General features: G+C 39.3%; 1 protein-coding gene and 1 non-coding gene across 8 annotated transcripts in view; both read right to left on the bottom strand.

Moving 5' to 3' along the window:
• The window catches only part of FAM13A (family with sequence similarity 13 member A), a 282,952-nt gene that overhangs the window by 73,108 nt on the left and 196,572 nt on the right, over positions 1–13,272 (bottom strand). For 4 of the 7 annotated variants that reach the window (XM_059665523.1, XM_059665511.1, XM_059665528.1 and 1 more), the window contains one exon: positions 11,201–11,242. The exons of 2 other annotated variants lie outside the window; for them this stretch is intronic. In XM_059665523.1, coding sequence (XP_059521506.1) covers positions 11,201–11,242 — 42 coding nt within the window. The remainder of the gene's footprint in view (positions 1–11,200; positions 11,243–13,272) is intronic. One more of the 7 variants, XM_059665535.1, reaches the window with a different exon arrangement.
• On the bottom strand, positions 13,094–13,200 carry LOC132224049 (U6 spliceosomal RNA). Its single transcript, XR_009450583.1, has one exon. It is a non-coding gene; the product is annotated as a U6 spliceosomal RNA (small nuclear RNA).

The raw sequence follows: 13,272 nt of genomic DNA, 5'->3' as shown, positions 1-13,272 counted from the left end.
CCAGGAGAGGAAAAAGAATGTAGATCTGCCAGATCAGTGATTCTCAACCTTGGCTGCACATTAGAATCACCTGGGAATCTTTTTAAAATCCCGATTTCTGGACTCATCCCCCGGAAATTCTGTTTCTTTGTTTTGGGGTGGGGCCACAACATTAGTAACAAAGAAACAGAATTTCCGGAGGATGAGGCCCAGAAATCAGGATTTTAAAAAGATTCCCAGGTGATTCTAATGTGTAGCCAAAGTTGAGAGCCACTGCTCTAAGTGTTTCTCAAACTCTAATGTGCATCAGAATCACCTGGGATCTCATTCATACAGATCTGGGCTCAGTAGGTCCAGGTATGGGGAAGGGAAAGCCAAGATTCCGCATTTCTAACAAATTCCGGTTTGATTCCAGTCAAGGTCACATGCCTGGATTGTGGTCTAGATCACCAATAGGGGGCGTGCAGAAGACAGCTGGTCAATGATTCTCTCTCATCATTGATGTTTCTATCTCTCTCTGCCCCTCTCCCTTCCTCTCTGAAGTCAATAATAATATAGATTTAAAAAACTGTTTAAAGCCTTCATCAGAATGCAAAATAGATGAATAAATCAATAATAAAACCAAATGAGTGTAAATTCCGGGAGAAACTAAGATGGCGGCATAGATAAACACCGGGAAATTGCCACCTCCCACAACAATTGAAAAATACCGCAAAGGACAGAGCGGACATCATCCAGAACAACAGGAAGGCTGGCTGAGTGTAAATTCTACAACTAGAAGGAAAGAAAAGCACACTGAGAGCCAGAGGAGCTGCGGAGGTGAAGTACAGAGGTACGGCGGCTCGCGTGCGCGGAAAGGGGGTGGCACCTGAGGATGCAGCTGTCTTTTTGAATCACAAGCTCCCAACTGCTCTGAACTCCGGTTCCGGGAAGTCTCTGGGGACCCAGGACTCATACGGGGAGAAGCTGGACTGTCGGGCAGCGGGCGAACTTGAGGGTGGCTTTCCCTCAGAGGTGCTTGCAGCAATTATCGGGTCACTGAGACGCGGGACTCCTTAGGGCTGGGCGGAGAATCAGCCATAGCTGCTTGCTCTGCCCTTTGATTCCCTGAGACCCCGCCCCACCCAGGCTGCAGCAGAGGCTTTTGCATGTGAATGTACCTAACTGCAGCTGAGCCAGGCAGACCCGGAACTTCCAAGAGAAGGCCCAAGGCCCCGCAGTGGCTTGCATTGCTTCACAGCTGAGCCTCTTCGTGGCTCCTGCTGTGTGGCCTTAGGCAGAGGCTGAATTAGCACCTCCTTAGATCCAGGAGCCACTGTACCCAGTGGTCAGAGGGGGACCATCCAGATTGCAACTCCTCAGATCCATAAGGGACACACTCAGGGAGCAGACTCAGTGAGCACCAAAGCCCCACTGAAGCAAGTCTTGCCCCAGAAGGGTGTCTTCAGCACAGAAGTTCTCCCACTTCAGACACAGCTGATTCTCACAGCCAATTGGCCTGGAGGTCAATTCCTCCCAGTGATCCTACAACAACCAAGGCACCAAGAGTGCACCAAGAGTGTCCACCTCAGGTAACTGGGGAGGCTGAGCCACTGGGCCCTACAGGACACCTGGCGCTCAGGGCCACTCTATCAACACAGGGAAGCAGCCAAAATGCAGAGACAAAGAAACAGGTCACAAATGGCAGAAATGGAGGAAAGCAAACGACTGGATATAGAGTTGAAGGCCACGTTTATAAGGTTTTTCAAGAATTTTATGGAAACCGCCGATAAATTTATTTATTTATTTATTTTTTTTTGTTATTCTACTTTTTATTTTATTTTTTTTTTGTTTACTTACTTTATTTATTTTTTTTTATTGCTTAAAGTATTACAAAGGGTATTACATATGTATCCATTTTATCCCCCCGCCCTAGGCAGTCCCCTAGCCTCCCCTATCACCCAGTGTCTTATGTCCATTGGTTATGCTTATATGCATGCATACAAGTCCTTTAGTTGATCTCTTACCCCACTACCTCCTGCCCCCCAACCCTCCCCGGCCTTCCCGCTGCAGTTTGACAATCTGTTTGAGGCAGCTCTGCCTCTGTATCTATTATTGTTCAAAAGTTTATAATGGTCTCTATTGTCCATGAATGAGTGAGATCATGTGGTATTTTTCCTTTATTGACTGGCTTATTTCACTTAGCATAATGCTCTCCAGTTCCATCCATGACGTTGCAAATGGTAAGAGTTCCTTCCTTTTTACAGCAGCATAGTATTCCATCGTGTAGATGTACCACAGTTTTCTAATCCATTCATCTACTGATGGGCACTTAGGGAAACCGCCGATAAATTTAATGAATCCCTCAATAAGTATAGTGAGACCATGGAGGACATGAAAAAGGACCAACTAGAAATTAAGCATACACTGACTGAAATAAAGAATAATTTACAGAGATCCAACAGCAGACAAGAGGATCCCAAGAATCAAGTCAAAGATTTGAAATACAAAGAAACAAAAAATACCCAACCGAAAAAGAAAAAAGAAAAGAGATTCCAAAAATATGAAGACAGTGTAAGGAACCTCTGGGACAACTTCAAGCATACCAACGTCAGAATTATAGGGGTACCAGAAGGAGAGAGAGGGCAAGATATTGAAAACCTTTTTGAAGAAATAATGACAGAAAACTTCCCCTACCTGGTGAAAGAAATTGACTTACAAGTCCAGGAAGCGCAGAGAACCCCAAACAAAAGGAATCCAAAGAAGACCACACCAAGACACATCATAATTAAAATGCTAAGAGCAAAAGACAAAGAGAGAATCTTAAAAGCAGCAAGAGTAAGAAACTCAGTTACCTACAAGGGAGTACCCATACGACTGTCAGCTGATTTCTCAACAGAAACCATGCAGGCCAGAAGAGAGTGGCAAGAAATATTCAAAGTGATGAATAGCAAGAACCTGCAACCAAGATTACTTTATCCAGCAAAGCTATCATTCAGAATAGAAGGTCAGATAAAGAGCTTCACGGATAAGAAAAAGCTAAAGGAGCTCATCACCACCAAACCAGCATTATATGAAATGCTGAAAGGTATTCTTTAAGAAGAGGAAGAAGAAAAAGGAATTCTTACCATTTGCCACAGCATGGATGGAACTGGAGAGCAGATAAATACCACAGGATCTCACTCATTTGTGGAATATAATGAACAACATAAACTGATGAACAAGGGTTGATCCAGAGACGGAGAGGCATTGATTGGACTGTCGGGCCTTGGAGGGAAGGTAGGGGAGGGTAGGGGTAAGGGGGAAAGATCAACCAAAGGACTTATATGCAAGCATATAGGCCTAACCAATGGACACGGACAACGGGGGGGTGAGGGCATGAGCGGGGGTGGGGGGGTAGAAGGTAACGTGGGGACAAGGACACATATGTAATATCTTAATCAATAAAAAAGATATTAAAAAAATAATAAAACCAAATAATTAAACCATTCATTTTTACTAGCATATCAATACTAAGTCAAATTTATGAAAACTTATATTTGATTACTTCTTTAATAGTCTTTTGGAGTTTTTGCATACTTAATGTGCCCATAATGTCATATTTTTCTAATAGAATTTCTCTAAAGAAAGTATTCTGAGAACATTTTCCATTGGGAATCTGCAAAGAGAAGTCTGGTCCTGGTTCTGCAGTTAAATAGCTTAAATCAAACTACTGGTTAGCTTGGCTGCACTGGATTGGTTTCTTCATACAGAAAATGTAAGGCTTGGCTACTGGTCTCTGAGATTTAATTTTAGCTTGAAAAGTTTATTGCCCTAACATCTAAATCATTACAGAAGGGGACCAAAATGGCTTTGGTTAGGGATACCAAAATTGTAAATAGTATTTACAATTACTTCTCCCTCCATAGTTCCTGTTTAACAATTCACCATAAGATTTCTAAGAATATTTAATGTCAGAAATGGGGTCTACTTCCATAGCTACAACTGGCTTCTGGAGGTAAATCTAAAACATTGACAAAAAGGTGATAAGCAAATTAGCTACACGAAAGGTAGAGGTTTCCTTCATCTCCATGCATGTTGCTTGCTTTTTATCCTCTGCAATCAGCTAAGAATAATTTTTTTCAGAGCTCTCCACTCATTTGCTAAAAAAAGTTCTTACTTATGCAATATTAAACATCTAAATATGGAAGGGTTCATTTCCTCGTGTTGATAAAGCAAGTATTCAAAACTGAAAGAAATAAGCTTATGTGCAGGCTTCAGCATTATGGTCAATTTCCTTACCCAAGCCTGCTGTAAGTGATGCAACTGAATTTTCTATTGCTATGATCATTTAAAATAGATTCTAAGCCTACTCTGAAATATATTTTATGAAATATACTTAGGCTTTATCTCTATTAGCAAAACCCAAACTGTATTTCTGTAAGCCGATTATGCTCTGCAATACTAGTATATAAAATTTGCATGTGATAAAATGCACAGATGCCTGCTGACAAGTGATTCTTTAAAATTAGATCTCTTGACTTGAAATAAAGACATTTGCATATAAAAAGAAAGAAGTTTCAAATCTACTGAAACCAGACATAAAACAGCATGTGTTCTTTTTTTCTATATTTACTCTTTTCTTTGTGTATAAAACCCTACCTGTAATAAAAAACTGTTTTAATAGGAACCATTAACAGAATTATCCTTTTTCTCTAGAAAATAGTATTTACAAGTACTCAATTTTATCTATTTATTTATTTTCATTTTTTAAAATTCTCACCCAAGGACATGTTTTTCATTGATTATAGTGAGAGAGGATGGGAGAGGGAGAGAGAAAGAGAAACATTGATCAGTTGCCTCCCACATGAATCCTGACTGGGGATGGAACCTGAAACCTGGGTATGTGCCCTGACTGGGAATCAAACCCATGGCCCTTCAGTGCACAGGACCACACTCCAACCAACTGAGACACACTGGCCAGGGCTTATGCGATTTTTTTAATGAGTAAGAATTTAAAATACAATTAATTTGATTAAGCTTCAGGATAAAGACCATGTAACTAATCATCAAAATGGCATACAACTCTTAATTTGCCTATTTAACAGAATACAGTATTTTTAGTATCATTTTAAAAAATATATTTTTATTATTGACTTTAGAGAGGGAGAGGGAAAGAGAGATAGAAACATCACTGATGAGAGAGAATCACTGATCTTTTGCCCAATGTTTTCTTCTAAGAGTTTCCACTCTTACATTTAGGTCTTCGATGCATTTTGAGTTAATTCTTTGCATATGGTGCTAGCTAAGGGTCCAATTTCATGCCTTTGCATGTGGATACCCAGTTTTACCAGCACTATTTGTTGAAAAGACTATCCTATGACAATTTTTGAAAATACACACCCTCAACCCTCAGGAGACTCAGAATCTTGGCCAGTGAAATCCAGATACCTTTAAAGAGCTCCACATACTTCATACCATAAAGATGCTATCATTAAAAGAAATGTAACAAGTGTTGACAAAGATAATGGAGGAACTGAACTCTTGTGTATTACTATGAAAATGCACTTTAAATAGTTAAGATGGTAAATTTTACATTATATATATTTTATCACAATTTTAAAAGTGATTAAAATGGCAAAATGTGTTATTTATATTTTATCACCCCCCCCCCAAAAAAAAAGCTCACAGGCAGCAGTGCTGTGCCTCCTTGGTTTAGGAACACTGTGCTAATAAAAAAGGACAAGGAAAACAAATACTTTAAATATATAGTTATTTGTTTCTAAAGACACCCAAATATCTAGCTGACTTTATCATCTTGGGGGAAAAGTCAAGTAGATTATTAAAGCCTGCTTGTTTGTCCTGCTTGTTAGTCAGGAGCTCCAAACAGGCTTATAAACAAATATTATGTCTGATTTGCTATGTTTCTCCAAACTATCCCATCTAAAAATGAGAGCTTTTTACCTCAAAATGATAATTCATAAAATATACAGCATGCTTAAGAAGAAAAATAAACTATTAAAATTTACTAAAGTATGACCAAAAAATCATAAACCTATAAACTCTAGCACAAGTTGTTTGGAAAGGAAATCCCAAAAAAGCTACCTAAAAATAATCTAGAAAGAATTTTTCCACATATCAAAGTAGGAGTGGTATGATATAACTCCTAGATTTCATCAAATGTCAGGTAATATTTTAATCTGAATTTATTTCTTCAACAGAAATCCTACCCTTAAAAGACCTTCATAAAATTGATGATTGCTAGGTTCTAGGAATAAAAAAAAAAAAAATTAACACAATCCTAAAGAATGAGTTTGCATGCCAAACAGCTAATTTAGAGATAGACTGATTTGATGTTCCAGATTCAGAAAAATTAGAAAACATAAATACTGAAAATGAGCCTAAGTAACTCCAAATCTGCTAAAATAGTAATTCGGCTTCAATTTGTACCGTTTTGAAACTTGGCTGAATTTGATAAAGGCTGTCAGTTTTAAGGTTTCAGTGGAGAACAAAATGAGAAAGGGAAAGCAGAGGAAGATCAGGGCAGTTGCTAGAAGACAGGTATTAGGTAAGCAAGGAGGCACCATTTGAAGGCCAGGTGAGCTGGTTAGAGCCCAGTGGACCAGACTGGTTATAGGTATGTAGCCCCTAAAGCACATATGTAAGATTTTGATAAAGCACAGGAAAGACAGGTTGTAGGTATACAGGCTATACATATAAGCCAAGAAACTGGAAAGAAGAAGGAATTCAGTGGTTGAATTCTGATGGGATGGGATAGGATAGGGTCTGACCCTGCCATAAGAAACATGAAGGTAGTGTAGGTGAGGTGGGAGCGGGCAGAGATGAGGACAAATAGAAAGTGGAGAGGAAGAATCCAGTGGAAATAACCACAGAAATCAAAGCCTGGGTTTGTAGACACTGGAGACTCAGACGAACAGAAGTGAACTAGCAACAGATCCTAGCCAGATCTGACTGCATGCCAGGCAAAATAAATCAGACAGTAACAGGCTGAACACGGCACAGGAGAACACCTACAGCAAAAGTTGCTTTGATGCCCATCTGAGCAACTGAGGTAGGGGCTCCTTTTCTGGGACTCCAGCCTAGACTATGACAGAGGCCAGGTATGGACATCCTAGCCAAGAATGCTCTTCACCTTAAGTTGGCCTGTTCATATTTATTTTGTGGCTATCTCACTAAGGATTTGGCATAACCTGTCCTTCCCTTTCATTTCCTTAATATCCTCAACAGGGCGGGTAATCTCTAATGAGCATCTGGGGAACAATGACAGCTACTGTTTAAGCTACTGTAGCTGCAATACACTTGCCACATGGGACAGTGGCAGGTGTACATTTGTGGCTACTATTTCTTTCCTTTAAAAAAGAACAAATGGCTCTGTGGTGAGTTAGGTAAGGTTGGAGAAGTACTGAAATTAGAGAACACAGAGTTCTCAACATAGAAGATACTTAATCTACAATAAGGAGGTATGTCTATTTATAACAGCCCTGCCTCACTATGGAAAAGACTAAAGGTGCCCTAAGCCAGTTTGGTTCAGTGGATAGAGCGTCGGCCTGCAGATCACAGGGTCCGGGGTTTGATACCAGTCAAGGGCACGTACCTTGGTTGCAGGCTCCTCCCTAGCCAGGGCCCTGGTCAGGGTGTGTGCAGGAGGCAACCAATGGATGTGTTTCTCTCACATTGATGTTTCTCTTGGTCTTTCCTTCTCTCTTCCACTCTCCCTAAAAATCAATGGAAAAATATCCTCAGATGAGGATTAAAAAAAAAAAAGGAAAGAAAGAAGAAAGAAAAGACTAAAGGCAACGTAAGTGTGCAGTGGACTAACATGTGGTTCAGCCATGACTGTTAAAAGAAAACTGCAATCACAGAAAGTGAAATTCTACAAGGTGAAAAGTAGAGCAAGGTAGTGACTGAAATGGCCTCTCTGGATCCCTGTCCTGCATTCCACCCCCTCTCCTAGCCACAGGAGGGTCTGGAGCCTCCGCTAGTACACTGCGTGCTCTCCATCTCTATCCTCCAGCCTAGCGATTTTCAACTGGCATGCCACAACAATTTTTAAAACATGTAATACCTGACTATTTAGTCAGGGGCACTGGCCTCTTTTCCCTTAGATTGTCAAATAAAAAAAATCCCAATAGTCAACACAACAATAGCTGTCCAATGTGAATGAATCAAAATTATACCTTTTTTGTTAGATCAGCAAAAAGTATATATTTTTTTGGTATGCCACAGAATTTTAGTAATTAGTTTGTGTGTCATGAGATGACAAAGGCTGAAAACCTTTACCGCAAACACAGATTCTGTCTTGTTGTTAAGCATTCATTTGCTCTTATGAGAGGTAGTACAAAAGTACACTAATTTATAAATTAAATTATCAGTAGACAGGTTATGTTTCTAGTCCAAAATTCTAGAAGTACTTAATCATAATTAACAATCATGTTTTCTTTCTTCTACTTGAATTCTTTATGCTAGAAAAGTTAATCTCAGCTAGCCATGCAAATAATTTGGGGGCAAAAAAGGGTTTATGTTTTACTAACATGTTCTCCAGCTTCATGTCAAGTACATAATAAACAAAAGCTAAAATAACCTGTTCCAACCAAATTCTAACATAATTTCTAAGACTATTCAGAAAAAACTACATGTGAATTTTAATTTCAAGCCAAATAATTATGATTTTTGCATTTATGAAATAGCTCCACTAAGTTTAAATTTCTTTCATGTGAAAAGAATGCCTGCTGGTAACTTCCTTTTTTTTTTTTTCAACTTGACCTCTACTGTAAATGTGGGTTACTTTAAAATATATTTTATTGATTTTTTACAAAGAGGAAGGGAGAGGGATACAGAGTTAGAAACATCGATGAGAGAGAAACATTGATCAGCTGCCTCCTGCACACTCCCCACTGGATATGTGCCCACAACTAAGGTACATGCCCTTGACCGGAATCGAACCTGGGACCTTTCAGTCCCCAGGCCGACGCTCTATCCACTGAGCCAAACCGGCCAGGGCAAATGTGGGTTACTTTACATATTCATTCTTTTTCCTAATTTGCATCATATTTTAATCTTTATGACTCTTAACAATATTAATTTTCTTTACACTCTTTTACCTTCATTTTGCTAGTATAGAATTTCTTTTTCAAGATTGCATTGTTAGTCTAGGCAATTACAAAAATTATCACACTATAAGATACAATTATGTGTCCTTGAGGATTTATGACTTATAAGCCCATTTCTCCCATCTGCTTTTTACAATAGTGGTTAAAAAAAAAATTTAAGACAATGTAAAACATAGGTTGATGTTATCTAGAGTAAAAAATATAAGACAGGGAACAAATAGTTCTCATTAGTTCGCAAGATCCTGTGTTTTAATCTTCTGTAGTATGTAAAACTTAATTTCCATTAATATAGGATAATCATGTTTGATATTATTGTGTGTATTTACATAATGAATGCCAGAGTCACCATGTGCTCAGAAATAACATCTTGTGTGTTTACAGTAATTGCACAGTTGAGATAGCCTATGAACCAGAATATGCTGATTTGGTTGGCAGGAAACCAGGATGAATCAAATGGACCACCATGTTGTCTCGGACAGAAACCTCAAATGTCCCCTCTTGCCACAAAGTGATTATGCAATAAGCTTCAAGTCACTAAAGGCCAGAACACTAGTGGAAAGCAGTTACTTGGCTAAGCCTGAAGTCCTACGACACATTTCTGAACTACTGGTGCTTGAATTAACGTCTAAATCTAATGATTGGCACAATCAGATTCAAAAATAAATACAAACTACTTATCACATATCCTGAACATTTATTAAAAAAATAGATTTCAAAATTGAGAAAAAAAATTTAAAACTTTAGCAATTTTAACTTTAATTAATATGGTAATATTTTCAAATATATTTTCTAAGCCTCTGAAGTAGATAGGTAGTGAGGAAAGAAATTCAGTAAGAAAAACTTGGCTCTAGGCCAGGGGTGGGCAAACTTTTTGACTCGAGGGCCACAATGGGTTCTTAAACTGGACCTGAGGGCTGGAACAAAAGCATGGATGGAGTGTTTGTGTGAACTAATATAAATTCAAAGTAAACATCATTACATAAAAGGGTACGGTCTTTTCTTTTTTTTTTTTTTTTTAGTTTTATTCATTTCAAACGGGCCAGATTCGGGCCGTGGGCTGTAGTTTGCCCACGGCCGCTCTAGGCTATACCCAAGTTGAAGGGCTCACTAAAAATCACATTAATATAGCAAACGTTTTAGTCTGGAGAGATGTGATTCACTTCAACATTCTGTAAACTTACCTGCTTTAAAAGTTGATATTTTAGCATTACAAGCTTTAGAACAGAATCCTGAACTCCATAACCTTACTGAATGTTTACTTTCTCATGCCGCTACTACATAGGAAATGATTTAACATAACCTAAAGCAGTGGTCGGCAAACTCATTAGTCAACAGAGCCAAATAACAGTACAATGACTGAAATTTCTTTTGAGAGCCAAATTTTTTAAACTTACACTATATAGGAAGGTACATTGTTATTAACTTAATTAGGGTACTCCTAAGCTGGCCTTTGCTAAAAACGTCCTCAATCTGATTGAGGTACGTTCGCTGAGGTCGACCCCTTCCAACTCTCCCATCCACACTCGTCTTGTATACTTGTTTCCTCTATCTTTTGTCACCCGCGCACGATGTGCTGATGCAACTAGCACTAACCACTGCACATGAGACTGCTGACTGACACCGACTTCTGTGCATGGGCCACGAAGTTTCAATCCCACTGTACGTGCGCGCCCGCGGTATTCTGTGGAGGAGCCACACTCAAGGGGCCAAAGAGCCGCATGTGGCTTGTGAGTCGCGGTTTGCCGACCACTGACCTAAAGCTTCTTCAGCAAGTAAGCTTTGTGCGCTCACTCCTCCCCAACCTCTAAGTACAGAAGAAAAATTTTTAAATTTAGGTTACAGTCTAATTACAGGCAGTTTTTGAAGTTAAAATGGCTACTTTATCATTTCTGAATTTAAAACACAGTATCTTATTTTAGTGTTTTCAACTATATTAAAATTTGTTTCAAGATTTGTTAAACCAGAGAGGGGAAAACCAGAGCATGAACCATATGGCAAGAAGTTCCAAAAAGCTAGGTCTGGCCATAATGCAGAATATTCTATGGAAAAGAATTAAAATGGACAAAGAGACCCAAAGAAGCCCCACCCCTCCTCCATTCCCTGTAATAGACCAACAAAAATCAAATAAGTACCTCAAATAGAAAGGTGACAGAGGTCTTTCATCCTCCTGTGAACTAAAAGAAAATAAAATGTGAATTAATATAATTTCTATTAATATTATATTCTATTGATTTTACTTAAAACTCTGTCCTACCTGTCACAAATTTTGTTTTGACACCTTAGAGCAGGGGTGGGGAACGTACAGCTCACAAGCTGTATAAGGCCTTCAAAATCATTTGGTCTGGTGAGTTCATTAAATGTTTGACCAAATATAGCAGGCCAATTTTTAAGTTGATAATTTTGTATGGCCCTCGAATGATGTTATAAATATCCCAATGGCACTTCGAAGAAAAAAGGTTCCCCACCCCTGCATTAGAGCTAAACTCACGATGCAGTAAGTTCAGTAAAAGACACTCTACCTTGGACCTAACCAAAGTCAATTACTTCTTCATGGGAGACCATCAAGGGAGGTTTCTTTCAAAATTAGCTGAAGGCAAAAATAATTCACATGGTACTTTCAAGAGGAAGATAAGCCAGTCAGAGAAAGATAAATATCATATCATCTCACTCTTTGTGGAATATAATGTACAACATAAACTAATGAACAAAAACAGAACCAGAGTCATAGAAGCATCAAATAGACTGTCCAACCTATGAGGGAAGGCAGGGGAGGGGGAGGATAAGAGATCAACCAAAGGGCTTGCATGCATGCATATAAGCATAACCAATGGACACAGACGGGGGGCGCGGGTGGCTGGGGAGAGGTCAATGGGGGAAAAAGGAGACTTATGTAATACTTTAAACAATAAAGAACTTAAAAAAAGAGGAAGCTTTTTATTATCTTACTAGAGGCCTGGTGCACGAAATTTGTGCACAATCCTGGACTGCTGGCTCCTAATTGCTCACCTGCCTGCCTGCCTGGTAGCCCCTAACTGGTCACCCCCAACTGCCCCCCGCTGCCGTCCTGGTTTCCCCTCACAGACTCCCGCCAGCGTGGTTGCCCCACACAGCCTGCTGTTCAGACGTTTGGTCGTCCCTCACTAACCCCTCTGCTGGCCTAGTCGCCCCACACAGCCTGCTTGTTCAGTCGTTTGGTTGTCCCTCACTAACCCCCCTGCAGGCCTGGTCATAGGCAGCCAACTTGGGAGGGCGTGATGGTCAATTTGCATATTTCCTCTTTATTATATAGGATTCTACAACCCCAATCCAAGTATTCATATATTGTATCTAAACTCTTAAATGATTACATACTCAGTTATCTTAATAAAGCTAATTATAGCTCATTAACATGATGATGAAAGAAACAGCTCTCAAAAATATTCCTGTTAAGTGTGAGCCACTTCAAAAAACGATGGCCTTGCAATGAAAAGCGCAGCAGTAAACAGCACTCCTGCTCTGTCTTCTGTATTGCTCTAAGTATTAACACGTGTAGATAATATGAGAGAACATAATGAAATCATAAAGAGTTTAAGTTTCCCAAACAACATAGAAGCAATATGAAGCTTAATATAAAAGTATTCAATTTAAAAAATGTAAACTATATACCACAATAAAATAGTTTTTCCTTTCTTTAACATGGTTTTCTTCTTTCTGATAAATGACCTCAAAACAAAGAATGAGTCTCTGTGCCCCGCAGTGTCTCCTGGAGTAGTCTTTCGGCTTTTTTGATTATGCACTCATATAAAATTAGGTTTGTTTTTCTTTTTAAAAAAAATATGCATTTTTTTACTTCAGAGAGGAAGGGAGAGGGAGAGAGAGATAGAAACATCAATGATGAAAGAGAATCAATGATCAGCCGCCTCCTGCATGCCCCACACTGGAGACCGAGCCCACACCAGGGCATGTGCCCTGACTGGTAATCGAATCTTGACCTCCTGGTTCACAGGTAGATGCTCAACCACTGAGCCACACCAGATGGGCAGGTTTGCTTTTCTTAATGCTTCACAAGCTTGTGTGTCACCCTGGAGCAGGGGCCATGCTCATCTTCTCTGTGTCATGTCAATTGTAGTATATGTGCTGCCGAAGGGAGCACTAAAATTAGTTTTTAAGCAGCCACTCCCCTCAATATATAACTGAGTATTATGTACATGATTAAGCAAATAAA

This window comes from Myotis daubentonii, chromosome 1 (genome assembly GCF_963259705.1).
Source record: "Myotis daubentonii chromosome 1, mMyoDau2.1, whole genome shotgun sequence".
Classification (NCBI taxonomy): Eukaryota; Metazoa; Chordata; class Mammalia; order Chiroptera; family Vespertilionidae; genus Myotis; species Myotis daubentonii.
Note: the sequence above shows the minus strand (reverse complement) of the source record. Positions and strands in the feature narration are given on the sequence as shown.